Source organism: Marmota marmota, unplaced genomic scaffold (genome assembly GCF_001458135.2).
Source record: "Marmota marmota marmota unplaced genomic scaffold, marMar, whole genome shotgun sequence".
In the NCBI taxonomy this organism is placed as follows: Eukaryota; Metazoa; Chordata; class Mammalia; order Rodentia; family Sciuridae; genus Marmota; species Marmota marmota.
The window spans coordinates 6,462,103-6,488,074 of NW_026000001.1; the positions used below are offsets into that span (position 1 = coordinate 6,462,103).

General features: G+C 54.4%; 1 protein-coding gene across 11 annotated transcripts in view; it reads left to right on the forward strand.

The window, feature by feature from the left end:
• The first annotated feature begins 4,146 nt into the window (after positions 1 to 4,146).
• Positions 4,147 to 25,972, forward strand: part of Chid1 (chitinase domain containing 1) — a 29,928-nt gene continuing 8,102 nt past the window's right edge. For 4 of the 11 annotated variants that reach the window (XR_001505444.2, XM_048807918.1, XM_048807914.1 and 1 more), the window contains exons 1-10: positions 4,147 to 4,192; positions 5,791 to 5,940; positions 7,291 to 7,440; positions 7,927 to 8,059; positions 8,838 to 8,903; positions 9,783 to 9,889; positions 10,571 to 10,632; positions 13,727 to 13,819; positions 21,894 to 21,995; positions 22,725 to 22,880. Coding sequence is in view for 10 of the 11 variants with exons in the window: in XM_048807918.1 (XP_048663875.1) it covers positions 5,830 to 5,940; positions 7,291 to 7,440; positions 7,927 to 8,059; positions 8,838 to 8,903; positions 9,783 to 9,889; positions 10,571 to 10,632; positions 13,727 to 13,819; positions 21,894 to 21,995; positions 22,725 to 22,880 (980 nt within the window). In the remaining variant the exon portion in view is untranslated. The remainder of the gene's footprint in view (positions 4,193 to 5,790; positions 5,941 to 7,290; positions 7,441 to 7,926; positions 8,060 to 8,837; positions 8,904 to 9,782; positions 9,890 to 10,570; positions 10,633 to 13,726; positions 13,820 to 21,893; positions 21,996 to 22,724; positions 22,881 to 25,972) is intronic. The other 7 variants (XM_048807915.1, XM_015503349.2, XM_048807920.1 and 4 more) reach the window with 6 other exon arrangements.

Genomic DNA, 25,972 nt, shown 5'->3' on the forward strand with positions numbered 1-25,972 from the left:
TGTGAACTGTGCTAGCAAGTGTGCCTGTGTGCTGAGCTGTGGCCTGGCACGCAGCACAAAGTCAATAAATGTCGCCGGGGTCGTTATCGTTCTGCCTCTTACACCACCTTCGTTTCCAAGCATAGCATACACTCCGTCCTCACCATAAGAACATGGTTGGCTCCACAATTTGTGCTCAAAAGTGAAAACATGGCGTGGCCCAGTGTTTTTGGCATTGGAGCTGCATTTCTATTGAGAGTCAACTTGCCCTGGCACCGTGATCCAGGCCTGTAATCCCAGAAACTCAGGAGGTTGAGGCTGGAGGATCGTGGCTAGCCTCTATTATTTTGTTTATTTTGATCCTATCAGAAAATGTAAAAAGGGGTGGGTGGGAGTAATGCTCAGTCATAGGGCTCCCCTGAGTTCAATCCCCAGTATCAAAAAGAAAAAAAAAAAAAAAGCTGATTTTTACTCCTTAGGCTGATCTCATGCTGTAGTACCATACAATCTGAGGAACACTGATCAGCTTCTTTCACTCTGCACATGCACAACTGACATGCACACGTGAGATGCATGCACTAGTGCATTTCTTGCTGTGGGTTGGCATGAAAAGCATTTGAAAATCTCTGTACTTCCTTTCTATCAGCCCTCCTGTGACTGTCCTTCCAGTGTCCTGGGGCTCAGAGCCCCAAAACAGTCTATTAAAACAGCAGATTCTGAGACTTGGATTAGTCAGTGTCATAACACACCACACTATGGAGGCCCTTCTGCCCAAAGGAGGGTTTTTAGTGTTTGGGAAAGAATCATGGTTTGATGCAGGAGCACAGTGTGTGAGCAAGGTACAGTGGTACACACCTGTAATCCTAACAACTAGAGGTTGAGGCAGAAAGATGTAAGTTTGAGGCCAGCCTTGATAACTTAATGAGACCTTGTCTAAAGTATAGAAATAAAAAGGGCTGGGGATGTAGCTCAGTAGTAAAGCACCTCTAGATTCAATCCCCAGTAACAAACAAACAAGCCCTGTGTGGGAGAGCCCAGGAGTCACCAATGTGAAGAGCACAGTGGAGATTTAGCCCTCACAGGCATCCAAGCTGTGGACAGTGGGGAGCATGGGAGGTGCAGCAGCCTGGATGTGCCCTCACATGTGCATCACTGCCCCACTGCTGCACTGTGGCAGGTTGCATCCCAGTGTTTCATCCCACAGCCAACTGACCAGCTACTGGCAGTCAGCGGTAGCACCAGCCCTGGCTTTGTGTTTGGTTTGGTTCTCCCAGTACCCTGGCTGGGTACAGAAGCTGATAGGTCCATCTTCCTCTTCCACAGGTGCATATGAGCTTCACCCGTTCTCTTCCTTCCTTCCTGAAGGTGTGAAATCAAATTGGGTTAAGGATGTGATAAAGGGACCTCTAAGTGGGTGGGCAGTGGCCCTGCTGCAGGTTTGCAGGGCTGCAAGAAGAGAAGAGACCCAAAGTTATGGTGGTTACCAGGGCACACCATGACAATCACTCGTAATCACTTCCCTGGAGGCCATCCTTTTGCATGGTTTCTCCTCAATTTCCTTCTTTCATCATGGAAGGGACTGGGGTAAAAAATGGGTGTTTGGTTACTTGGGAGGCTGAAGCAAGAGGATTGCAAGTTCAAGGCCCATCTGGGCAACTCTAATAAGACACTGGCTCAAAACAAAAAAGGGCTGGGGGGATGAGCTCAGAAAGGAAACTGATGGGTTTGATCCCTGTACTCTCCCCTGCAAAAAAGGATACCTGGGAGCTAAGAGAGCTGCAGTCTCAGCCTGGCCAGGCAAACTCTGGGTAATTATGGACTGTCTGCCCCAACCCCCTTCCATGGACAGAATTCCCCATGGACAGAATTGTGCAGCAGTGAGAGTGTTAGGGTGAGATAAGGCTGCAAGAGGCTGCTGCCCCTTGATTCTGATTTCTCTTGCTAAAATTAGGGGTTGGTCCGGTGGGGAGCCAGCGATGGAAGGTGTTCTGGGCCTGGATTTTCTTTTTTTTTTAATTATTATTTTTTTATTTATATATGACAGAATACATTAAAATTCATATTACATACATAGAGCACAAATTTTTCATATCTCTGGTTGTATACAAAGTATATTCACACTAATTTGTGTCTTCATACATGTACTTTGGATAATGATGTCCATCACATTCCACCATCATTTCTAACCCCATGCCCCTTCAATTCCCCTCCCACTCCTCCACCCTATCTAGAGTGGGCCTGGATTTTTTTATCTCCTCAGAACTGTGATGGCTCTTATTTATTTGTTTGTTTAGGTACTGGGATAGAACTCAGGGGTACTTGACCACTGAGCCACATCCCCAGCCCTATTTTGTATTTAGAGATAGGGTCTCACTGAGTTGCTTACTGCCTCACTTTTGCTGAGTCTGGCTTTGAAGACATGATCCTCCTGCATCAGCTTCCCAAACTGCTGGGATTACAGGCATGTGCCACTGCACCAAGCATAGTTATTCTTTGTTTATTTTTGGCACTGGGGATTGAACCCAGGGGGCTTAACCATTGAGCCACATTCCCCCACATTTTATTTTGAGACAGATCTGATTAAGTTGCTTAGGGCCTCACTGAGTTGCTGAGGCTGGCTTTGAACTTTCAGTCTTCCTGTCTCAGCTTCCAGAGCAGCTGGGATTATAGGCTTCACCACCATATGTACCTGGCTCTGTGATGACTTTTAGAGCAATTGTTGCCTTTCTCCAAGGCCACAAGCACTGCGTGCTGTTCTTTGTACCCTCAGCTTCCCTTCCTAGTTCCTCAGAGCCTGAAGGCCATGGGGTCTCCTTGCCTCCCAGACTTACCCACATCCCAGGCAGGTGATGGAATTTGGGTTTCCCCTGCATATAGTGGGCTGGCTGCAGAATAAAAGCTAAGAGAGAAAACAGAAGAAACCACAGGACACAGGAAGTAATTTTAGAAAGTGGGGATGGGACGGGTTGGCTCTTGGCTCTTAGGGATCAAGTTTCCACACTGGAAAGAGAGCAGCATGCAAGAGAGCCCACGCTTGCTTTATTTATATGGAGGAAGCATCAAAGGTTTTCAGTGGAATGTTCTTTGCCAAATAAGGTAGGAGGTGGGCTGTCCAGTTTCCAGTGAGTTATGCCCAATTCCAGAACTACGAGAGAGGGGGCTGGGGATATAGCTCAGTTGGTAGAGTGCTTGTCTCGCATGCATGAGGCCTTGGGTTCAATTTCCAGTGTCACACACACACACACACACACACACAAGTATGAGAGAGCCCAGTTCTCATGCATCACTCAATCCATTGAGTGGGAGGAGCCACAAAATAGTTTACAGTGCCAAACCTAAATTTCCCTGGCTCAAGGCTGAGTGAAGACTCGAAGTTCAAATAATTCACGGTGGCCCACATTTCAGGTAGGGAACTTCCCTTCTGTGCTGGGAACATGGTTGTTTTGAGTGACAAAGATGGAAGCTTGTTGCTGCAGTAGGTCTTACCCAGGAGATGTTCCTCTGCAAAGGGAAGTGAAAAGAGGTCCCTGGCAAAGAGTTCATAGGAACGAGAGGGTGGGCACTGTGGTGGGCCTGGTTCTGGCAGCTCCTGATGGACATTCCCTGTCTGGCCTGGTATTCCTGGAGCTTTCTCATCCTGGGCTTGGATGTTAGAGGTGCCTGTGGCCTCCAGGGAAGGTTGTGTTCCAACTTGCTGGGCAGTGGGCTAGCGCAGCCTCCAGCTTGCTCACCTCCCTTTGCCTGGGCTGTGCGAGCCTCTCAGCTCTTCTGGAGGGTGTGAGACTAGATGGATGAGCTTCTGCATATCCAATGTCCTGAAGCCTATGACAGCTGCCCAACCAGGCTCTACTTGTTGCTTAGTCGCCCTCAGAGTGAAGGCCAGAGGGTGGGGTTGCCTGGAACCTAAAAGTGAACTGTACAACTAATAAGAGTTCATTGCAGGGCTGGGGTTGTGGATCAGTGGTAGAGCGCTTGCCTAGCATGTGCGAGGCACTGGGTTAGATTCTCAGCACCACATCGAAAAATAAATAAAATAAAGTCATTATGTCTGACTACAACTAAAAATATTTTTTAAAAGAGTTTATTGCAGAAAAAAGTCACAAAACACAGGTAAAGAAATAACAAAATGACCAGCAATTCCTAATTGCCAGCGTATTTGCTTTTCAGTGTATGTGCAGTACTGGGGTTTCCACCCAAGGCCTGTGTACAACAGGTAAGTGCTCTCTCTCTGAGCTATGTCCCCAGCCCTTTTTCTGATTTTTACTTTGAGACAGGGTCTCACTAAATTGCCCTGAGGCAACCCTCCTGCCTCAGGCTCCTGAGTTTCTGGGATTATAGGCATGTACGTGTGCACCCAGCTTTTATTCTTGATTTACAAGATTTCTTTGCATATCGTGGATAGGTTATGGGCAAAAACCTTTTAAGCATATTATGAATATGTTTTTCTGGCTTATTTGACTCTAAAGTTGCTCTTTTGTTTCCTAAATAAAAGTTGCACCTTTTCTTATTTTTATTTTTTTAAATTTTTTTAAATATCTTTTTACTTGTAGGTGAACAAATACCTTTATTTTTATTTGTTCTTATTTTTATGTGGTGCTGGGGATCAAACCCAGTGCCTCATGCATGCTAGGCAAGCGCTCTACTACTGAGCCACAACCCCAGCCCCTCCTTTTATTTTTTGAGATGGGAATTTGTGTTGCCCAGGATGACCTTGAACTCCTGGGCTGAAGTGATCCTTTTGCCTCAGCCTTCCAACTAGCTGGGACCACAGATGCATGCCATCATTCCCAGTTTTTGCTTTTTTTTTTTTGGTGGGGGGATACTGAGGATTGAACTCAGGGGCACTCAACCACTGAGCCACATCCCCAGCCCTATTTTCTATTTTATTTAGAGACAGGGTCTCACTGAATTGCTTAATGCCTCACCTTGCTGAGGCTGGCTTTGAATTCGCAATCCTCCTGTCTCAGCCTCCAAAGCCACTGGGATTACAAGCTTGCATCACCGCACCTGGCCCATGCCCAGGTTTTAAAGATTTACATAATTTTTTGTGTGTGTGTGTGTGTGTGTGTGTGTACACACCAGGGATTGAAGTCAGGGTCACTCGACCACTGAGCCACATCCCTAGTCCTATTGTATATTATTTAGAGACAGGGTCTCACTGAGTTGCTTAGTGCCTCTATTGCTGAAGCTGGCTTTGAACTCCTGTCTCAGCCTCCTGAGCTGCTGGGATTATAGGTGTGCGCCACTGCACCTGGCTAAAGATTTACTTTTTTTTGAATATTTTTTTAGTTGTTGATAGACCTTTATTATTATTTTTTTTACTTATGTGGTGTTGAGAATCAAACCCAGTGCCTCACACATGCTGGGCAAGTGCGCTACTGCTCAGCCCTAGCCCCAGCCCCAATATTTACATTTTTATGTGGTAGACTTTGTGGGTATTCGTATTTTCTCCCGTACCTTCTGTGGCTCCATTGTTTTATCCTTCATTCATATTGTGACTAGGATTTCTTTGGATCTGAGGGGGATGTGGGGACCAACATTCTATTAGGTGGCTGGTTGTGGCCAGGGCAGCCTTGGGCAATAGGGGGAGGGCTCCGTGGCCAGTGGTGATGGAGCTGTCTGGGTGTCTGTGAGGAACCTGTGGCCCAGTCAAGGGAGCCTGGAAGTGCTGGGGATCTGACTCAAGCTGCCAGGGCTGACAGAGGCTGGGCTCCGTCCTGGCCCAGGCTGTACCAGGGATGCTCCCCTCAGCAGAGTGGCGCCTGGCCTGTGCTCTCCTGGCCATCGTCTCCATGTGTTCTCTCTCTGCAGCCCTCTGGACCCAGAGGTTAGACCCGTGTGACACTCACCATGCAGACGCTCCTTCACATCCTCTGGCTTATTCTGGCCTGTGGCTCTGTGCACACTACCCTGTCAAAGTCAGATGCCAAAAAAGCTGCTTCCAAGACGCTGTTGGAGAAGGTAGGAATGACCTGGGAACTTGAGGCGACCGTACTGGCCAATGCTGACCCTTCACACTCCTGTCTCTCGTGTTTGGCTGGGAATCAGGACTCTGTGAATCAGGACTCTGCAGGGGCATGGCTGCTCATGTGGCCATCTGACCAGCCAGCAGTAGACAGGTGGGTGGGATGCTAGGCAGGTGGCTTGTGTGTTTCTAGGACTTTACTGGCTAAGGCTCTGAGTTTGCCACCTCTGGAGCCAGGTTCTGAGGTGCCAGGCTTTGTCTTGTGTCTCACCCTGCCCATTCAGGGCCTGTCCCCTATGAGTTTCCATCTTTCTTCTGCACTCCTGTCTCACGGTGGTTATTCTTTCTCATATTGATGCCCTTAAGCTGCATTGTATTGGGGATGTTGTGCTGTTCTTCTGGGATGGTCCCAGGAATTATAAACTCAAGGATAGGTCCCCATCTAGCCTATCCCTCAGTCCCAGCAGCTCCTGCAGTCCCCATGCCTCTGGCCAGACTGCAGTTACAGGGTCATTCCTGTATGGAATGATGATGGGGGTGATGTTGTGAGCTGGGCCCTAGAGTATGGACTGAGCAGGCAAGTCGAGAACTTGTAAAAGAACTTTGACAGGGGCCTGGCGTTGTGGCTCAGTGACAAAGTGCTTGCCTTGCACATGTGGTGCCCTGGGTTCGATCCTGAGCACCACATAAAAATAAATGAAAACAAAATAAAGGGGCTGGGGTTGTGGCTCAGCGGTAGAGTGCTCACCTAGCACATGCGAAGCCCTGGGTTCGATCCTCAGCACCACATAAAAGTAAATAAATAAAGATATTGTGTCCAACCCAAAAATAAATATTAAAAAAATAAAATAAAGATATTGTGTTTATCTATAACTAAAAAAATTTAAAAAAAATAAGAAGAACTTCTAGAAGCAGAGGAGGGGAAAGAGGTGTGGCCACAAGGTAGGAGAAGACCTGTGTTGGGAGCACAAAGTTGGTCAGTGAGGTGGCATGTGCCTGGCATGTCCTCAATATATATGGCCCTGCGCCCAGGTGAGTCTCAGGTCCCAAGTGGGTACTGACTATCCATCATCATGTGGATGGAGGCACCCTAGCTTCCTGTCTGCTCTTCAGTCCCCAGCAAGGGACAGCCCCTGACAGCCACCACATCTTCTCTAAAGGCCAGAGCCCTTCTGGCCTGAGTTGCCCACTGGCCTGTGCCCTCTACCTGCAGGGTCTCCAGGTCAACAAGTCACATTGGTCCAGAGACAGTCCATGGCTAAACAGGATGGGCTTGCTGTTGCTTGGGAGGCTACATTACACGCAGGACAGTGAGTGATGGCTTCCTCCCCTTCCTTTCCTTTTAGACTCAGTTTGCAGATAAGCCTGTCCAAGATCGGGGTCTGGTGGTGACGGACCTCAAAGCTGAGGTCGTAGTTCTTGAGCATCGCAGCTACTGCTCGGCGAGGGCCCGGGAGCGAAACTTTGCTGGAGACGTTCTAGGTTATGTCACTCCGGTAAGTTGGGTTCTCATGGTGCACAGGGAGGCCCTGAGGTGCAGATGGGCTGCCCCATCCTCCATGGCAGGCAGACCTCCTGCTCTCTTCTCCCAGGTGACAGGGCTGTGAGGCAAAGTGGGAGAGATGCCAACCTGGAGATGGCAGAGTGAAGGGTGCCGGGAATTTCATGGGGGCTTGCACCTCCTGATTGCAAGTGACTCTGGTCAGTGCTCCCTGGCTGCCTGGCCCCAGCTGCCAGCCTGCAGAAGCGTGGGTGTATGGGGCTGGTAAGGAAGAGCAACAGTCACCCTGGTAAAGGAGCTGTTGCCAGGGTGCCAGGCTATGGGCATCAGTCCCAACAACTCCGCGGAGTGCTGGGCCCCACCATCACCACAGGCAGGGTTGATGTGGGCCCTAGGCATGACCTGAGCAGCCAGAAACAGAATCACACAAGGCAGGTGTGCACTCACCTGTCCTCTGCCTGCTGTCCCCTCTCTCTACCAGTGGAACAGCCATGGGTATGACATCGCCAAGGTCTTTGGGAGCAAGTTCACGCATATCTCACCAGTCTGGCTACAGCTGAAGAGACGTGGCCGTGAGATGTTTGAGGTTACAGGCCTCCACGACGTGGACCAAGGTTTCACACTGCCTGCTTGCCTGTGCTTATCCCAGGGATGAGGAGAGTGAGAATGTGTCTCTGTGTGATTGTGAGTGGGCACGCGTGACTCGTGAGAATGTGTGACTGGGTGTGTGTGCCATGAATGTTGAGACTGTCAGCATGAGTGTGCATATAAGTGTGTGGGAGTGAGTTTGCTGAGCCCAGAGTGCAGTCCTATGGTGTGGGCTGGTATGCAGAGTTGGGCAGAATGGGCCAGGAGGAGGTGGTCACCATTGTGTGACCCTCTGTATAACTGGTCAGTGCCTCAGAGCAGATCCAGCACTGCCTCAGTGTTCTGGGGATGGTGGGGCAGGACTTCCCTTGCACATCTGAGGCACGTGAGCATGTGCCAGGTGGGCTGCAGGACAGCTAAGGTAGCTGCTGGGATGTGGAGGGTGCAGGCCATTGGTTCCTTTGCTCTGTCTCTCCCTTGGTGGTTTCTAGCTGGTGTCCAGGGATTCCCATTGGGTTTTGGCTGCCTTTGGTTCACGGAAACAGCCCTAACGTTCCCAGGCCCTTGGAATGGCCTAAGATAGGGCCACCTGTTCCCTTGGCTCAAAGCCATCTCTGTTCAGGAAGAATAAGCTCAGGACTGCTCTGCAGGGGCAGGAGAGGCTGGGTTGGAAGCTGGGGCCATCAGGAGGAGGTGAGACTAGAGGAGGAGGGTGATGCAGGGTGACCCCTGGACCTGGGAAGAGCTAGTTCAAGTGGACTGGATCTCCTGGCCCTGTGCTTACTGTCCCATCCGGTCCTACAGGATGGATGCGAGCTGTCAGGAAGCATGCCAAGGGCCTACACATAGGTGAGTCCAGCAGGCCTGGAGGTGAGTGTTCAGGAACCACATCCATTTCACATCATGGTGGAGGGGATTCTGTGGACCCAGTTCACTGCATTGTGTGAGTGTAGGTCGCTCCTCCTGCTCTGAGTCCAGCCACAGCCTGGCATTTATGGCCCATGATCCAGCCCAAGTCCTGGGCTCTCCTGCCCACTGGGCCATAGCCCACCAAGGCCAGTGCTTCCTTGGCAGTGGCTTTGTCCCTTCTCCCTCCCATTTCTTCCTTCCTTCTCCGTCCAGCATTGAGTCCCTGAGGGCAACATTGGCTCTGCTCCACCGGAGCTCCTGTAGCTCGCAGCTGGTGAGGGAGCACCACATGTTCCAGTGAGCAGCAGGTGCCCGGGGGTAGCCGAGTATGAGTGTGGGGCTTGGGCTGAGGAGAGACTCCACTGGAAGGCTCAGGAGCAGCAACAGGGCTGAGCTGAAGGAATGTGGGGGTCTTGGCTGGGACTGGGAGGTGGGCAGGACACAGGGGCCTGTGCAGGGCCAGGAGGGGACCTGTACTCAGGGCCAGTGGGAGCCATCAGCATAGATTGAAGTAGGAAACAGCTATGGACAGACCAGCCAGGAGCCAGAAAGCTGAAGTCTGTCCAGCCACCTTCCTGGAAAGCAGGCCCCTAGGGGAGCTGGTGAGGGAGGAGGACTGGCAGCATCACCTGCTCCTTCCCCGATGTGTCCCACCCTTGCCAGCCTGCATGGGTGTGGGATGTCCATGCTGGAGCTGTATCTGCCTTGGATGGCTTCCCCTCCCATCACTGAGTTTTGATTCTGCTCTGGGGCCCAAGAAGACGCCTTATTGGGGACAAAAAGCAGAGGAGTGTAATTCATTGTTTCCTGGTCACAACCTCTGTGTGTGTCTCCCATCAGCACCTCGGCTTCTGTTTGAGGGCTGGACTTACGATGACTTCCGCAACGTCCTAGACAATGAAGATGAAATAGAAGAGCTCAGCAAGACTGTGGTCCAGGTGGCAAAGGTGAGACCTGTATGCTGTCCTCACAGGCCACCAGGCCTCACCCCCAGAAGGCCCTGCCTCTCCCCGCCAGGCCTTGCCTCCTCAGATGGTCTCTTTCTCTCAGAGAAGGTTGTGCCTCCCAAACCCACCCCACCTCTCAGATCAGCTCCTGCCTCCCACACCAGCTGCTGTGTCTTCCTGGCCTTTCCTTCTGACTGGGACTCCCACAGGGCCTCCACTGGGCTCCTCTTGCTTGGATTTCTTCTTAAGCACCTTCTAGTGCAACCCAGGTCTTCCAGGCAGGACAATGTCAGCCCACTCCAGAACATCCCATGCTCCCTCTTGACCACAGGGATCCTCTGGGGGTCCCAGGGTGGGAGACTTGTCTTCAGGGCCAGGAAGCTTCCTTTGGTCAGAGCCTGAGTCCCTTGGAGGGAGCCCATCTCCACCGGCTGCTTGTATGCTCTGGTGCAGGGACAGAAGATCCTGGATAAACAGAATGCAGGGTGCCAAGTCCTGCTTCTGACTCCTGTGGGGGTCCCCCTCCTGCCCCCTTCAGAGGGATTTCTGGGTGTGCAGTTTAGCCTTGGACCTTGCCTCGTGGGTGACTAGGTTGTAACTTTGCCGTTGGATAAGGTGGGAGTTCTGTCTTTTCACCTGTCCCTCTTGGGTCTTTCTCCTCATTGATTCTGTTTCTTTCAGAACCAGCATTTTGATGGCTTTGTGGTGGAGGTGTGGAGCCAGCTGCTGAGCCAGAAGCATGTGTGAGTTTGGGGCAGCAGGTGGCTGCTTGGACCTCGAGTGTTTGCTGGAGCCAGAGGGAGGACCGAGGGAGAGGAGGAGCTTTTGGGAGGGCCTTCCTCCTGCGTTCCTATGTCTGAGGTGGAGAGGAGGCCCTGTGAGAGGTGGAGAAGCCAGAAATGGCCCCAGGACAGGAGACCTATCCTGACCACATTGCAGTGCCAGCCTGGAGGCCCCTCATGAGTGGTAAAGGGCACAGAGGACCTTCACTCACAGGGACTCTGTGAGTAGAGTGGCCAGGACAGTGTGACAGGTCTCACTAGACACAAGCAGAGGCTTCCTCAGTGAGCAGGAAGGAACTTCCTGGGATGTGACAAGAGACTAGCCAAGCACATGTGGGACTTTGAGGTGTGATGGCCCTGGTGTCCTCTGGGCTCTTCAAATTGCCACGGGAAGGGAGCCACATGGTACCCTCATAGATGTGTTGAGGTTTGCCTGCCTTTGTTTCTGTTTCAGTGCATTAAGTAGGCGGTAAGACGTGGCCTCATAGTGTTCCTGGGGCTCATTAGTACTGGAGCAGGAGGGCTGTGGGGAGAATTGCAGAGCCCAGCCAAGCGCGAGACTGCAGCAGGGGAGGAAGAGGTAGGAGTAGCCTGCCCTTGTACCCAGGGAGTGGAGGGCCGCTGTCCTCAGGGATGTCAGGGCCGTGCTGTGGCCAGTGATCAGGCTCCTGAGCAGCACAGACCAGTTGGTCCAACCATATTGAGCATGGAGCTGCCTCCAGGACAAACCTGACTGAGCTGAGACAGGAATATTTACATGGGTCTCCTTCCACCCCCCCCACCCCACCCCCAGCATCTAGTCTGAATTCAATGTGTCAGGTTGGCTTGGCAAGACTGTGATTAACCTGGCAATACCATGGTTGGCAGACTTGGGCAGGCATGTGGCACTTGCTTTTGGCCCAGTATGCAGGCCCGTGGTGTGGGCTGGTATGCTGCTGGGGTCTAGTGTCTGTAACACATGGGCTTGGGGAGCCAGCCTCTTGATAGCAGCTCTCCCAGGGGCCAGAAAGGTTATCTGGGAGCCATCTGAAACACCTATGAGAACTCCTCTTCAGAGCACCATCTGCCTGGAGTGACTGTCCCTGGGCAGAGACTGCTAGGCATGGCAGGAAGAGCTGAGCGGGCAGCTCTACCAGGGTTCCCAGGCCTTTCTCCCCATGAAACCTGAAGCAGTTTGAACTACTGCAGCGTGTGACCTTAGTCTGCCCTGGCCAGAAGTCTCAACTTGGTTCATAGTATTGCGCTCCTGGTCACATCCCAGCAGACTCAATGGGCCTGTGGTAGTCCCTCCCCAAGGTCTGGAAGGCTTTGCGGCAAGTGTATACAAGTCACTGAGGGTGATAGGTGTTATGGTGAACTTTGGAGGTAGCAGATCTGGGGATGTCAGCCCTGAAGCTAATGCTACAGCCTGCCCCTGGGAGAGGCCAGTTCCTTGGTAAGGTGGAGATGAGACTGCCAGACAGGTACCTGTTTGCCCTGCTGGCCCCCACTTGGAGCTGTCTCCCACATGCCAGACCCGAGTCTGGGCTCAGTGGGTTCTCTTGTGTGCTGTTGCTAGCACAGGCTCAGAGGCTATTTAGTCTGCAGGGTCTGTTGGTAAAGCTCTCAGCAGAGAGTTGCTGCTGCCAGTCCCACCCAGGGTGGCTGCAGTGTGGGCCCCTGGGAGCCGCCGTTGCTGGCAGATAGGGATGAGCTTACACCTGTCCCACAAAGTCAGCTTCAGGCTACGCCCTTGTGGATGCATGTCCAGACTCCTTGGGCCCCTTACAGAGCGGCCTTGGCCACCTTTTTGGCCCTCAAGTCTTGTATGTCATGGGGATCAGAACCCATAGCCTTTGGGGCTAGTAGGAGGCCCTCTCCAAGTCGGGTTGGTTTCCTGAAGTCCCGGGCCTCTGGTGTTTCAGGGGCCTGAGCAGTGTCCTCCTGGTCCATGACCTTTAAGTGATAAGTGGGTAATAGCCATTGGTGCACTAGACTAGTTCTGGATGCAAAAGTGGGAGAACAGGTTGTCCCAAGACTTTGTCCCTCCCTGGTCTGTACTTGGGTTGCCACCTGCAAAGCTAGCACTGGGCCAAGAGAGGAAGGCTGTCTGGCCTTAGCTTCCTTGTGACCACAGAGTTCTCACACTGGCATCACTGGCACTCAGTTTGAAAGGTGACAGCCTCGATGGGGCAACATCAGGGAGACTGAGAAGCCACCACCATCCCACAGCCAGTTGCTGAGAGGACCCGGCCTTCCACACTCTTCAGAGACAGACTTCCATTCCCATGGCCAGTGGGAGCCATGGCCTCATGCTTGGTGCCCATCAAGGTGGGACTTGCAGTCTACTGTCCATACAGGGCTGCTCCTGAAGGGCCTGGAGTAGAAGAGTGAGGGCCTTGTGTCCAGGGAGAGTGGGCCCAGAGTAGACACATCAATATTGGAACAGCAGCATTAGGCCAGCTCCTATGAGCAGAGACTCCACCCCAGCTACTGTTAGGTGCCCTGTGGGCTGTCCACCCACTGCCCATGTGGGTCGAGAGTTACAGGGTAGGTCCTCTCAGCTTGTATGGGGAGAGAGGTCAATAGTTGTCCTGGGGCACACCACCCCACTTGCCCCTCTGGTCCCCTCATCTGGTGGCCCCAGCATGCCTGATGACCTGCCCCATTTTGAAGCCCCCATTTGTGTGGCCCTCAGACTGTTCTGTGGTGTTTCACAGCCTGAGGCTTATAGTGCCACTCAGTGTGTTGGTGCACTCGGGCTCTGGAGCATGATATAGACCTGTGAGCTCTGTTTCATCTGGGCCCCTCTCTTCTGAGCACCCATTGGGGTGCTCTTGAGACTCCAGCTGGAGGGGCCCCTGGGTATGAGGAAGGACAGGGGTCTTTTGGATAATGGATAAGGACAGGTTGGGGTGTGAGGCCCCTTCTTCCCTAGCCCTCTCCACAGATCCACATGTGCCATTTTCTGTATGTGCTGTACCCAGGGTGGGGTGAGAAGGCCCGATGGAGGGTCTCAGGCTGGGACCACTGGGAGCCTGCAGTGCTTGGAGCCAACTGCCTCTTGTTCTTGCAGGGGCCTCATCCACATGCTTACCCACCTGGCTGAGGCACTGCATCAGGCCCGGCTGCTGACCATCTTGGTCATTCCACCTGCCGTCACCCCTGGGTAAGTGCAGTTCTCCTGAGGGGTTGGGGGAGCAAACATGGGCATCAGTCAAGGGCCCAGGCCTCTGGTCAACAGGAGCTATGCCTGCCCCTTCGTGTGGGTCCTGGGCAGGGAGGGGAGGGGAGGACTCTTCTCAGCTTAGATAAGTGCTGTATCTCTGAGTATGCCCTTGGCCCTTTTGCGGGGTACTGGAGATGGAACCTAGGGGTGCTCTACCACTGAGACTGATCTGCATCTCCAGGTTTTGTTTGTTTGTTGTTATTCTTTTTTAGTTGTAGGTGGACACGATATCTTTTTTAAAATTTATTTTTATGTGGTGCCGAGGATTGAACCCATGCATGCTAGGCAAGCGCTATACCACTGAGCCACAATCCAAGCCCCCAAGCTTTGTTTTTCACTTTGAGACAGTCTCACCAAGTTGCTGAGGCTGACCTTAAACTTGTGATCCTCCTGCCCCAGCTTCCTGAGTCCCTGGTATTACAAGTGTGTACCACCATGCTCAGCTGAGAACTAATGTTTTTTAAACTTATTTTTCCTTCATTCTCAAAGAGGCCCTGAGTCCCAGGTGCTTGGTGCTTTAGGTGAATCTGTGTGAGCTGTGTTCCATGAGAAGTTAGGCCAAGTGGACAGGGCTGTGCAGTCGTATCTACACCAAGATGCCACTGTCTGGGGCTGGCCCTCTCCCAAGCCGTATGAGGCAGGGAGTAGTAAGGAGTGACCCAGACAGTACTGCAAGAGCCAGGGAAGTTGGAATCTCATGTCCACTCTGCCAGAAGCATTTCACATAGGAATGTGGTGTTTAGCGTGGAAAGTGAGCTCATGGGACACAGAGAAGGCTGAATCACAATGGGAGAACAGAACTGGGGGCTGAGTAGGCAGCAAGAGTGGGGAGCGAAGGGTGCCTCAGAGCCATTGGGTGGGAGTCCTGGGGGTCTGCCCAGGGCCCTGGGGATTTTCCAGGGGGCAGCCCTGTGCACGTGGCCCTCAGACGAATGCTGGCTCGCAGCTGCTACTTTGGGAAGAAGCTGCCGCCATCTCACATCTCTGCAGCCTTCCACTCTCTAGGGTGGCAGCCTCTCTTCAGTGGGATGTGCTTGAACGTGCCTCGAGGGCCTGAGGTGATGCTGGCAGGCTGTAGAGTCACACAGAAGAGCTGACTTGGCTCTCACAGAGCCTTCAGTGTGCTCCACAGCCAGGACAGATGCCATCACCACTGTAAGTGCTGGGGGAGGTTTCCTGCCCAGCTGAGGGCCCTTTGCTTGGCCTGGGTGTCAGCCTCCTTCCTGACTTTTTTTCCCAAACTTTCTGGCCCTCAATCTGAGTTGGGTGCAGCTTCAAGCTTTGTAGACTGGTCTCAGGCCTGTGTCCTAGAATCTTACTCAGGGCCCAGTAGGCCAGCTGCCCTAGGAGGGTAGTCATGGGAAGTGGAGGGCCTGAGGGTTGCCTGTGTCTCTGCCCGTGTTTGCAGGTGGTGCATCCATGCATCTGGCACACATGGGTGTAGTGGGGCTCTTGTGTTCTTTTGGTCTTGGCTTTTTACTCAGTGCGGATGCAGCTCCTGATGCTTGTTGCTGAATAGTGGAGGGTCCTGCCCCAGACTGAACCCTGAGCCCTTCCTATCTGGTGCCTATGGCACCCTGAGACCTCGACTCTGTCTTCCACCTCACTGTGCCCGTTGAGCTAATCCGTGAGACCATGGGCAGTAAGGTGACGGGCTTTGCCTCAACGGTTCCTAGGCTGGGCCTGTATTACAGCCCAGCGACGCCACCCATGCCAGTGAGGGGCCCATGTCTGGGGCTTGGGATCTTGCTCTTGTCTGCAGCTTGATCTGTGTCACTTCCTGTGCTAAGTCTATGTCTTTGAAGAGACGCACCTCGAATGTGTGACCCACGATTTCAGGGTTTCCCCAGGGGTGGCAAGGATGAGGCTGTGAGGACCCATCTTGCAGGCCTAGGGGTAGAAGAGGAGACCGGGGGCTGCAGACACTCCCAGGGGGTTGCTCAGAGTCCCCTGGTGATGGGTGACTGGGTGTGGCTGGGGTGCCACAGCCAGGTGGAGACCAGGTTGTCCTTGGTGGCTAGAGGGTCACCCATGAGAGGACATAAGAGCAACCTTTGGTGGGACACTGCCCTCTAAAGTCAGAGTGGAAATGGCTTCCCAGGGGCACCTTCTCTGCCCCAGCATCGTCACCCAAGTTCCCAGCCTTGGGCAGGGAGTGTAGAATGGGAGCTGAGGCCTGCTGTCCCTCACTCTCAATGACCAAGGCACACAGCTCCTTCATATGGCTGCATGGGGAGGGGACCTGTACCCAGAGGGAGAGAGAACCACGGGCAGTGGCTGTGGGTAGGTGGCTCAGGAAAAGCGGGACCCCAAGCCCAGCAGAGGCCTGGGAGCTGCTGGTATGGAACTTGCCCGGGTGCACGTGGGGCTATGAGGCTTTCCTTATAAAGCTGGCTGTCACAATCACTGGGGGAGTTTATTTATTGCCCCCGTTTGTCCTCCCCTCACCCTTGCTGAAGAGCTGTCACTGCAGTCAATGCTTTTGCCTTGCGTCTTTCTGCAGTTGGACATCAGCTCCTCAGGTCCTTCACAGGCTATGCTGGGCGGGACACAGCTCTAGGAGGGAAGTCTGATGCAGCTGTGGGGAGAGGCGGCTCCCTTTCACCAAATACAGAGAAGGCAGGCTGGACTCAGAGCTGCTGGGGAGAGTCTGGGGCTACTGGGGCTGCCACAGCACTGCAGACCTCCAGGGTCTATTCCTGGACCTGGGCAGCTGCTGGCAAAGGTGCTGTGCTGACCTTGAGCCCTGCCACCAAGGCAATGTGGTTAGCCTCCACAGATGACCTGGTTTAACCATATCCCCCCATCTGCAGGGACAGGAGGATACCATCCCCCACAGGGTCTGAGTTAGTCTCCAGCTAGTTCTACATGTTTTAGGGTTTTGTTAGCTATTGTGACCCCTCAGCTCAGGGTGCTGGTCACAGACCAGAGGTTGGTTTCCTTCCCCACATTATTGGTGTGCCCATTCAGGAAGGTGTGCTGTAGGCTATGACCCCCCTGAAGTGGAGGATGCTCCCGGCTGGATCCTGCATCCTGCCTTGTCTCCAACCCCGGACCAGGGTTCAGTGTTGGTCCAGTGGTGGAGGGAGGGTGATGGGTGGGTGAGGTCCTTCACCTGGGGATGCTGTTGCTGGACCCCTAAGCTGCCCTGTGCAGAAGCCCCTGGTTTCCTGCAGCCTAGGAGGCAGGGCAAGCAGTGGGTTTTGACATGTATTGAGGCCTCTGTGAGGGCTGGTGGGCACCAGATAGAGTCATGCCAGGAATTGGGCTGGCTAAGTGAGGACCCAAGCAAGAAAGCAGGACCTGCTGTGCCGGAGGGTAGAGCAGCTGTGGCCAGCGTTGTCACCTCAGATTCCACAGGCAGCTGAAGCCTGTAACCCTTATCAGCAACAGAGTAACACCTGCATAGGAGGTGGTAACAGATGCTCCAGCAGTGGTGAGACAGTAAGGAGGACCCACAGACTGCAGGGTCTGCACGGGCACATGCGAGGAGCCCATGGGCAGGTGGAGGTGCTTACTTTTCATGAAGCCCTGGGGAGACTACTGCTCACACCTAGCAAGGCACCATGTATCTGGGGCATGTGGCACAGGCCAGGCAGGCTCTAGGGTTCACACCCCCAAGGTGGGGCCCAGCAGAGTCTGGCACACATGGAGGTGGTCCTCAGCCACTCGCTGTCTGGTGGCCCCACTGCAGCACATGCACAGATGCACAGAGCCTTTGTGGCTGTGACACTCTTCTCAGAAAGGAGACCTGGCAAGTAGGGCTGTGGCAGGTTCCCAGGGACCTGTGCAGCCAAAGCCCTCTGACAGTCACCCGACATTGTCTCCACTTGGCTGCCACAGCAAAGCACCAGACAGGGGCCCATTCGACCAGATGTTCACTGTCTCAGTTCCACAAGCTGGAAGTCAGATCAGGGTGCCAGCAGGGCTGTGCGCTGGGAGGGCCTCTCCCTGAGTGTGCATGGCACCTTCATAGTGCCGCCATCATTGCCACCCCTGAGGCCCCATCTCCAAATGCTGTCCTGTTGAGGGTCAGGGTTTTACATGAGGATGTGGGGACACAAAAGCCTGGCCAGTGGCGATTCTGTCAGCTCACATTAAAGAAAGGCCTCCATGTGTGGAAGGGGAGTCCTTCTGGCCAGGAGGGATCTAGCAATGGCTGCCCCAGTTCTCTACAGGCCCTGCCCCACACAGCTCCAGGCCTACACCCACCACACCTGGCGGACAGAAGGTCTTCTTAGTCCCTGAGGCTAGTGCCCATGGCCTCATGTCCCTGAGGCCGGTTGGTAGTGGTAGCAGTGAGAAGTGGGCTCCAGAGCTGCCCTGCTTGTGCATCAGCCCCTAGAGGGAGGGTCCTGGCTTCTGCCAGCTGTATCCCTCCCCTACAGCCTTGGCTGTGAGCTGCTGCTTCTAGGAGCAGAGCTGGACTCAGCAGAAGGCGTAGCTACCTGAGGGTGGGGGCAACATGCTGCCCAGAGGGCAGACCACAGTGGCCACCTTAGGCCACAAGACAGGGACAGCTTTTCCTACTTGAAGACCCTTCCATCTCTGGTCCTGGTTTGACATGTCTGAGGAAAGGCAGCTTCCACAGGGTCACACATACTCCCCCCATCCCGCCCGCTCCCAGCTGGACTTGCTTCCCCCTGGGGCAGGGCCTCTTGACTGGCTCTCCATTCTCAGGGCTTCAGGGCTCCTCACACTTTTGACCTTAGCTTCTAAGTCTCCCCACCCCAAGCCATGTTCTGGTGACCTAGTTGAGGGCAGCTGCTGTGGCAGCCTTGCCCTGGAAAGTGTAAGCTGGAAGTTCAGCTGGCAGTGGACACAAGATGCTGGAAACTAGAACCCCTGGGTGTCCTACCCAAGGCAGCCTCCCAGTGCCCAGCTTGGCAGGCAGCAGTCCTAGACCAAGGCAGGGAGGGCTCAGCAGATACACAGCCTCTCAGGTGTCACTCCTGCTACTTCACATCCCTCGCTGGTTGGTCCCTATGGGCAGCAGAGGCCTCTGTGAGGCTGGCCTGGCCCACCCATGCCCACCAGTGGAATTGTCCTGGCCCCAGGTAGGAGCAGATGCTCCAGACCTTTCAGGGCAAGCCTGGCCTGCTACTGCAGGTGGGTATGTGAGTGGGATCAGGGTGCAGGCCCCCAACCCAGAAAGCTTGCTTGATGCTTGGGCCCCACCAGGGTCTTCTGGAGGCCAGACAAGGGGCAGGGCCAGAGTTTGCCTAGAGGGCAGCAGTACCTGGCCTAGCTGCACTAGCCGTTCTCCTCTGCAGCCCTGTGGGCTTCTAGCCTAGGGGTGCAGGCTGCCCTCAGCCTGACCATACCAGGGCAGGGATTCATCTGGGACCCTCCAGGCAGAATTTGTGCCACATCCCTTGGTTAGGCATAAACATCACAGCAGCTTCATTCTCCCATCCGAAGGGGCCTGCTTGTCTCCATTGTGGACGCTCAGGGCATGGGTAGCACTGCTGTACAGCTGCAGAGACCCCTATGTTCTCTCCTAGCATTGCAGGGGCTGTTGCAGAACCCTGTGTGGGGTTTTGTAGGGTGTAGCTTCTCTGCCCAGAGCCTTGCAGTGCCTGGTAGCTCCTGCCTGCCCACATGGCTCTCACTGCACCTCACTTAGCCTCTAGCTTCCTGCAGTCTCGTGGATAGCTCCATCCCTGATGCCCCAAGGGCTTGGGCAGGATTCAGGGACTAGGCTCCAAGCAACCACCCAGGCCACAGGTGTGTTGGCCGTGGTCACTCACTGAGGGCCTGCAGGCTCCCAGGATCCCCCAGTTTGAGGATGCCTCTCTTTCTGTCAAAGAAAAGGACAGATAAGAACAAAAACCCTGTACGAAACACCCCATCTCGGTCCACCCCAGCACTAACACGTGGCATTAGCATGCTGGCTTAAGATCTGTCTTTTTCCAAAAGTAAGGAAGTTTTAAAGAGAAGCCGAGGCTCTGTCCTTCCCTCCCCTGCAGTGTGCTGGCTGCCATGGGACTGCACCGTCAGCCTTGGGTGTCAGCATTCGCTCTTCCCGTCCTCTCCCCAGTTCACATGCCTCAGTGTGGAGTGGCTGTAGGCTATGGCTTGGCACCACTGGGTTGTCACTGGGCCAGGCAGGAGAGGCGGCCCCAGAAGACACTGGTTGTGGTGAACTAGGTCAGGAAGGAGCCAGTGCCTGAGGGAGGTGCTGCTGTCCAGAGATGAGAGCGGGCCAGAAGGGCAGAATGGGTGGATGGGTGGTCTGATACCCGCCCTCAGGAGGCAGAGGCGCCTCCACCGGCACCTGGGCCACTTGTGCCTTGTCCACACAGCATTTGGGCCCATCTGGCCACCTGCTCAGGCACCCCTTCCTGAGCTAGGCTGGACATATTCCCACAGAACCTTGCCCTCTCCTGCAAGCCAGGCATTTGTGCCTCCTGTTTCCCTGCTGAGGTCCAGTGAGGGCCTTGGCAGCTGGGCAGCTCCAGATGGCTTGGTGCAGAGCTGGGGGTGGGCGGTGCTCCTGTTGCCCTGTCTTGGATGGTCCCAGCCCTCTGCAGTAGTGCTTAGCTCAGTTTGTCCCTATGTGAGGTCTCTGTCCCAGGATTCCTGCTGTTCCTACTCCACATCCATTGTTCTCAGCTCCATCAGGTCCTTGGTGGTATCTGGGTCATCCCTCATCCATTGTCCCTTGCTGAGGTCTGCATGTCCATCTCATGAGTCACAATATCCCTGGTAAGGCAGAAGGTATCCCAGAGCAGGGACATAGCCACTGCTGCCCTTCCTCTGTCCATCCTCCTGAGCTCTGGGCTTCTCAGAAGCAATGTGAAGGGCAGAAGGGATCTCCCAAGATACTGTCCCCCACTCCTCGGCTCTTATTAGAGTGTCACTTCCAAGGAATAACCAGCCAGTAAAAATATGCCCTATGTGCCGAGCAGGTGAACAAAAGTGCCCTGTGTGAGGCAAGCAGGGCCCTGGGAGGCAGCTGGGCCTCCCTCCCTGTGTCCCTGTTCAGTGCAGCTGGCCTGGGCTCTGGCTGTCAGCCAGGCTTCTCCCTCCCTGTCTGGCCCTGCCCAGCTGAGCAGGGGAGGAGTCAGAGACAAAATGCCTCAGATGCTTCTGTGACATGAGATGGGACAGGGGAACATGCCTTTCTTCACAAGCAGGGTTAGGAAGGGTGGATGCTCTTGGGTTCCTAAGTGAGCGTCCCTCCTGGGTAGGAGCCTTCACAGGGGGAAAGCTTTTCCTGGAGCCAAAGGCTATTTCTGTGCATCCTCAGAGCCTGTTCTCTGGAGGGCTCTAGGGAATGTTTGAGCTGCTGTCCTTTCTGCTGGGGCTGCACTGGGCCTGTGAGCAGGCCGCCCTCTGGGTCCACCCTGGCACTCGGGTGACCATGTTTAAGGTCCCCACCATGAGACCACCTCTGAGCTGGGGATACCTGGGCACTGGCCAGCTGGATTTGGGCTTATGCAGGAACATTGAGCAGCCCAGCATTCTTCAGAGAAGAGGCAGTGTCTTGTTTACTCACGTTGCTAGGAGGAGCAGAGAGCCTGGGGTGTGGCTGAGTTTAGAGGCAGATGGACCCTTGGGATTGGGAGCAGGGTCAGAAGGAGCCAGCAGCTGAAATGCATAGCACACTGTGGTTACAGGAACCTATAAGGGTGAGCATCCCTCGCTGGTTGGTCCCTATGGGCAGCAGAGGCCTCTGTGAGGCTGGCCTAGCCCACCCATGCCCACCAGTGGAATTGTCCTGGAACTCAGCATCTGGAACTGCCCAGCCCCTGCCCCTCTTCCTCTGAGCCCTCCAGGGGCAAAGAGAGCTGGACATTTCTGCTGTCTCTGAAGTATGACCCTGGCCATGCAGCAGGCCATTCCTGTCTTCAAAGGAAACTGACCCCCATATGGCAGGGATGGAGGGGTGTGGGCTAGGAGCCCCTATATCCAACTTGCTCTGACTCTGGCTGGGCCCAGAAAGCAGCTAAGGACAGGCTGGCTGATGGGCTCTGTGTGGTGGCCAAGGTAGCATGCTCTCTCATTCCAGGACCGACCAGCTGGGCATGTTCACCCACAAGGAGTTTGAGCAGCTGGCCCCGGTGTTGGATGGCTTCAGCCTCATGACCTACGACTACTCCACGTCGCAGCAGTAAGTGTGGCCTTGTGGTGCTGCGGGCACAACCAGGTCTCTGAAGCTGCAGGCCCACTCCTGGCCTCCCAGGCAGGCACCCTCCTGCTATGGGACCTGCTGCTTAGCATGTCCATACCCAGGAGAGGTGACCTGTGGGGGGCCCTGTCTGGGGTGGAATAGGCATGGCCTTGCTCTTGCCTCTGTCCTCAGACCTGTGCCTGAGCCACCTGGCTCTTGGAAGACCATGTGAAGTAGCAGGAGTGACACCTGAGAGGCTGTGTATCTGCTGAGCCCTCCCTGCCTTGGTCTGGGACTGCTGCCTGACAAGCTGGGCACTGGGAGGCTGCCTTGGGTAGGACACCCGTGGGTTCTAGTGGAGGGGTCCAGAGCCATTTTGCCATGGTCCTCTACAGCAGCGTCCGTCATTCCTGGTTCTTTCTGGTTTTTGTTTGTTTGGTACTAGGGATTGCACCCAGGGGTGCTCTACCACTGAGCTACCAGCCCTTTTCTTATTTTTTATCTTGAGACAGATTTTCGCTAAATTGCCCAGGCTGGCTTTGTGCTTGTGATCCTCCTGCCTCAGCCTCCTGGTTGCTGGGATCATAGGTGTGTGCCACTACACCCAGCTTCTTCCCAACTCTTGAGGGGCATGGGCCACAGTAAAGGGAGGATGCACTCCAAGTGGACAGCCCTGGGTCAGGTTCAAGGCTTCCTGCCTGCACTGGAACTCTCCCTGTCACCCTGCAGGCCTGGCCCTAACGCCCCGCTGTCCTGGGTTCGAGCCTGTGTCCAGGCTCTGGACCCCAAGTCCAAGTGGCGGAGCAAGATTCTCCTGGGGCTTAACTTCTATGGCATGGACTATGCAGCCTCCAAGGATGCCCGTGAGCCTGTCATTGGGGCCAGGTAAGCTCAGGACCCTCCTCATCACATCCAGGATGTCATCAATCACCAGTGGTGTGGGGTTGGAGAGGGTGGGGACTCTGGCCCCTTGGGCTCATGGGCTCTGGGGCTGATGATGTGGGCATCCTTGCACCTCAGCTCCTGCCAGGGGTGGCTACCACCTTGATGCAGTAGCCTGGGGATGCAGCCACACTGCTGTCCCTGAGTGTGTTGACCTCTCCTGACCTCAGGAGTGGGAGTGTAGGCCAAGGCTGCTAGTTTATGTGTGAAGGGCTGTCAGCTGGCCTGCGCCACATGGACGAGGAAGACCTGCTCCTTTTCTGTCACTTCCTTCTCTGAGGGTCTCCAGTGTCTGCTGTTGTGTGGTTCTGCTGGTGTGTAGCCCAGTTCTGTCCATCCTGGAATCCATTGCCCCTGTCTCCTCTGTGCCTCCCTGTGCTTGTGGCCCCTTACTGCCATCAGGTTCAGCACCTGCCACTGGGTTTTTTTTGTTGTTGTTGTTTTGTTTTTAATCATATAATTTTATTTAGAACTTATTTTCTTTTTTTGCCACTGGGTTTTGAGCCACATGGTCCTTCGTGTCCAGGTGCTCCTTGTACTTCATCTCCACTGTGCTCCCTTGGGTCCGTGCACACATGCTGCTTGTCACATGTGGAAGGTCTCGTGGTTCCTTCAGCTCTCTGGACCTCCCTTTGGCTCCTGACCTCAGGCACCGCCAGCGGGTGCTTGTGTCAGGGCGGTCTAGCCCAGCCGCAGCTCCTGGGCCTGGTTCCACTTCTAGGGTTCTTATTTCGTTTCCGTTGCTCCTCCTTGCTGTGTCTGCACTGGTGGCACAGACTGCTGGTGGCTTCTTTTGCCAGGCCCACCCTGCCATTAGTTGCCTTCAGTGCTTTCTTTCATCTCACAGGCTGTAGTTCCCATGTGTCAGGGTTTGGGTCTCATTTTACATCCTCTGGGCCTCTGCTAAACGTGTGCTTGTGTGGGATTCCGTTGTGATGACAGCCGGTGTCCTCCTCTGCTGATCCTGATGTTGGGTTGGCTCTGATCAGCCTGCACGTGACCGCCTCCTTGGTCAGGGGCCTGGGGTGCAGCCCTGTGGACCCAGAGTTGGACTGGGTACCAGATGTCGCAGATGTTGCCTCTGGGAGCCGGTGTTTGAGTGCTCCTGTGAGTCTTTGTTTGTTCTGGAAACAGTTTGGCTGTGCGGAGCTCATTTAAGCCACCCACATTCCTAGTGGCTCCTTCCCTGAGGATGGTTGGTGTCTGGAGACAGATGTGGTGTCACTGCTGGCTGGGACTCTCTGCAGGGTTCCCAGGCCTGCTCTGTGAGGGCAAGCATGTGTTACCCAGCGCCGTGAGCAGAGGCCAGGCCATCACCCTGCCTTGAATGCTGAGGTCCTGGCTGGGCCCTTGCTAAGGTGTTTCCCTCCAGCTGGGACCAGAGGTCAGCCAGTGGTGGGACTCCCAGGTTCAGGGCATGGCAGCAGTCAGTAGAGGAGGTGGGACACCTCTCTGTGGTCTTCTGTTCCTGCTTGGAGGAGGAATGCTTGTTAGGACCACCTCACTCCCTTCTCCCCTGTTGGTCCCTCTGTGGTGGGCTGTCAGGGTGGATTGTGCTCCAAGGCAGTGGTGGGAAGGGGTGGTCCCACTGGGGGGCTTTTTCCCCTTCTAAACCCACATTCCCCTGTGTCCACAGGTTGGCCCTAGGGTCTGGGGTCTGGCACAGGCCTAAGCCGACTGCTGTTCTCCTGACCCCTGGGGTCTACTCTGTATCACTGAACTTGGCCAGACTCTGTAGACAGGGCAGGTCAGGCCACTGGCTGAGAAGGGCCTGGGCAGATGGCACTGGTAACAGGAGATTGGGCAGCAGCCTGAGGCCCAGTGGCCCCGCACCTACCATTTGCAGCACGATGGAGAGAGGTCAGCCTCATAGCTGTGTCCTGTGCTGGAAGACGTGAATTTGCTGCACAGTGAGGGCTCCTCCCATTCCTCCCAGGACACCCCTAGGGAAGGCTGGTGCTGAGGTGGATCCCCGTCCCCCTCTGTCTTCTTTCTGATCAGTGTTGCTCTGTGTGTGTGTGTGTGTGCCAGGCCCTGGCATCTTCAGGAAGCCCAACCACAACACCTGCTGTGTGGGTACTTCCTCCTGCTGGGTAGGGAGTACCAGCTGCCTAGACATCCTCAGTAGACCAGCCACGAGTTTCTTCCTGGGCCTGCCAGGCTTCTCCTTGGGTGGGGCTTTGAAAGGAGGCGAGGTGTTGGCCTCGAGCTGCCATCTCTGTCCACTTGGGCTGGCATCTCCTGTTCCACTGAAGTCAGTGTTCTCACCCTCTGGGGTCTGGGGTCCAGGTGCTGCAGGCTGGCTTCTCCCAAGGCCTCTCTCCTCCCTGTCCATCAGTGTCTCCTCCCTGTGTCCTCACGTGGTCCTCTGCAAATCTGTCCTGATGGCCTCTCCTTTTTCATTTTGATGGTACTGGGGATTGAACCAGGCCTTGCTCCCCCTAAGCTCACACCACTGGGCTGTACACCAGACTGATTTCTTCTTGGAAGGACAGTCCCATTGGATCAAGATCCATCCTAATGGCCTGCTTTTAACTTAATCACCTCTTTAAATGTTGTCTTTCCAACTGTGGATAAATTCTGAGGTAGGAGTAACCTCACAGACTCTAGAATATGAACTTGGAGGCATACACTTGGCCCGAAATGCTACCTGAGGGTGAAAAGATGATCCAGGGAGACAGACAGCCCAGCAGGAGCTGCTGGAGAGGGTTGTTACAGCCATCCTACCCCAGCTGATGGGATAAACACAGGGCACCCAGTCTGCTCAGATCACAGAAGGCATTGGTGGCTTCCTCTGGACAGTACCTGCCCTTGATTGTTCTGAGAAGGGCTGGGGGCTTTGGAGGTTCAGAAATTCTGATCACAGGGCTGGGGATGTGGCTCAAGCGATAGCGCGCTCGCCTAGCATGCGTGCGGCCCGGGTTCGATCCTCAGCACCACATACAAACAAAGATGTTGTGTCTGCCGAAAACTAAACAATAAATATTTAAAAAAAAAAAAAAAAAAAAAAAAAGAAATTCTGATCACAGAGGTGT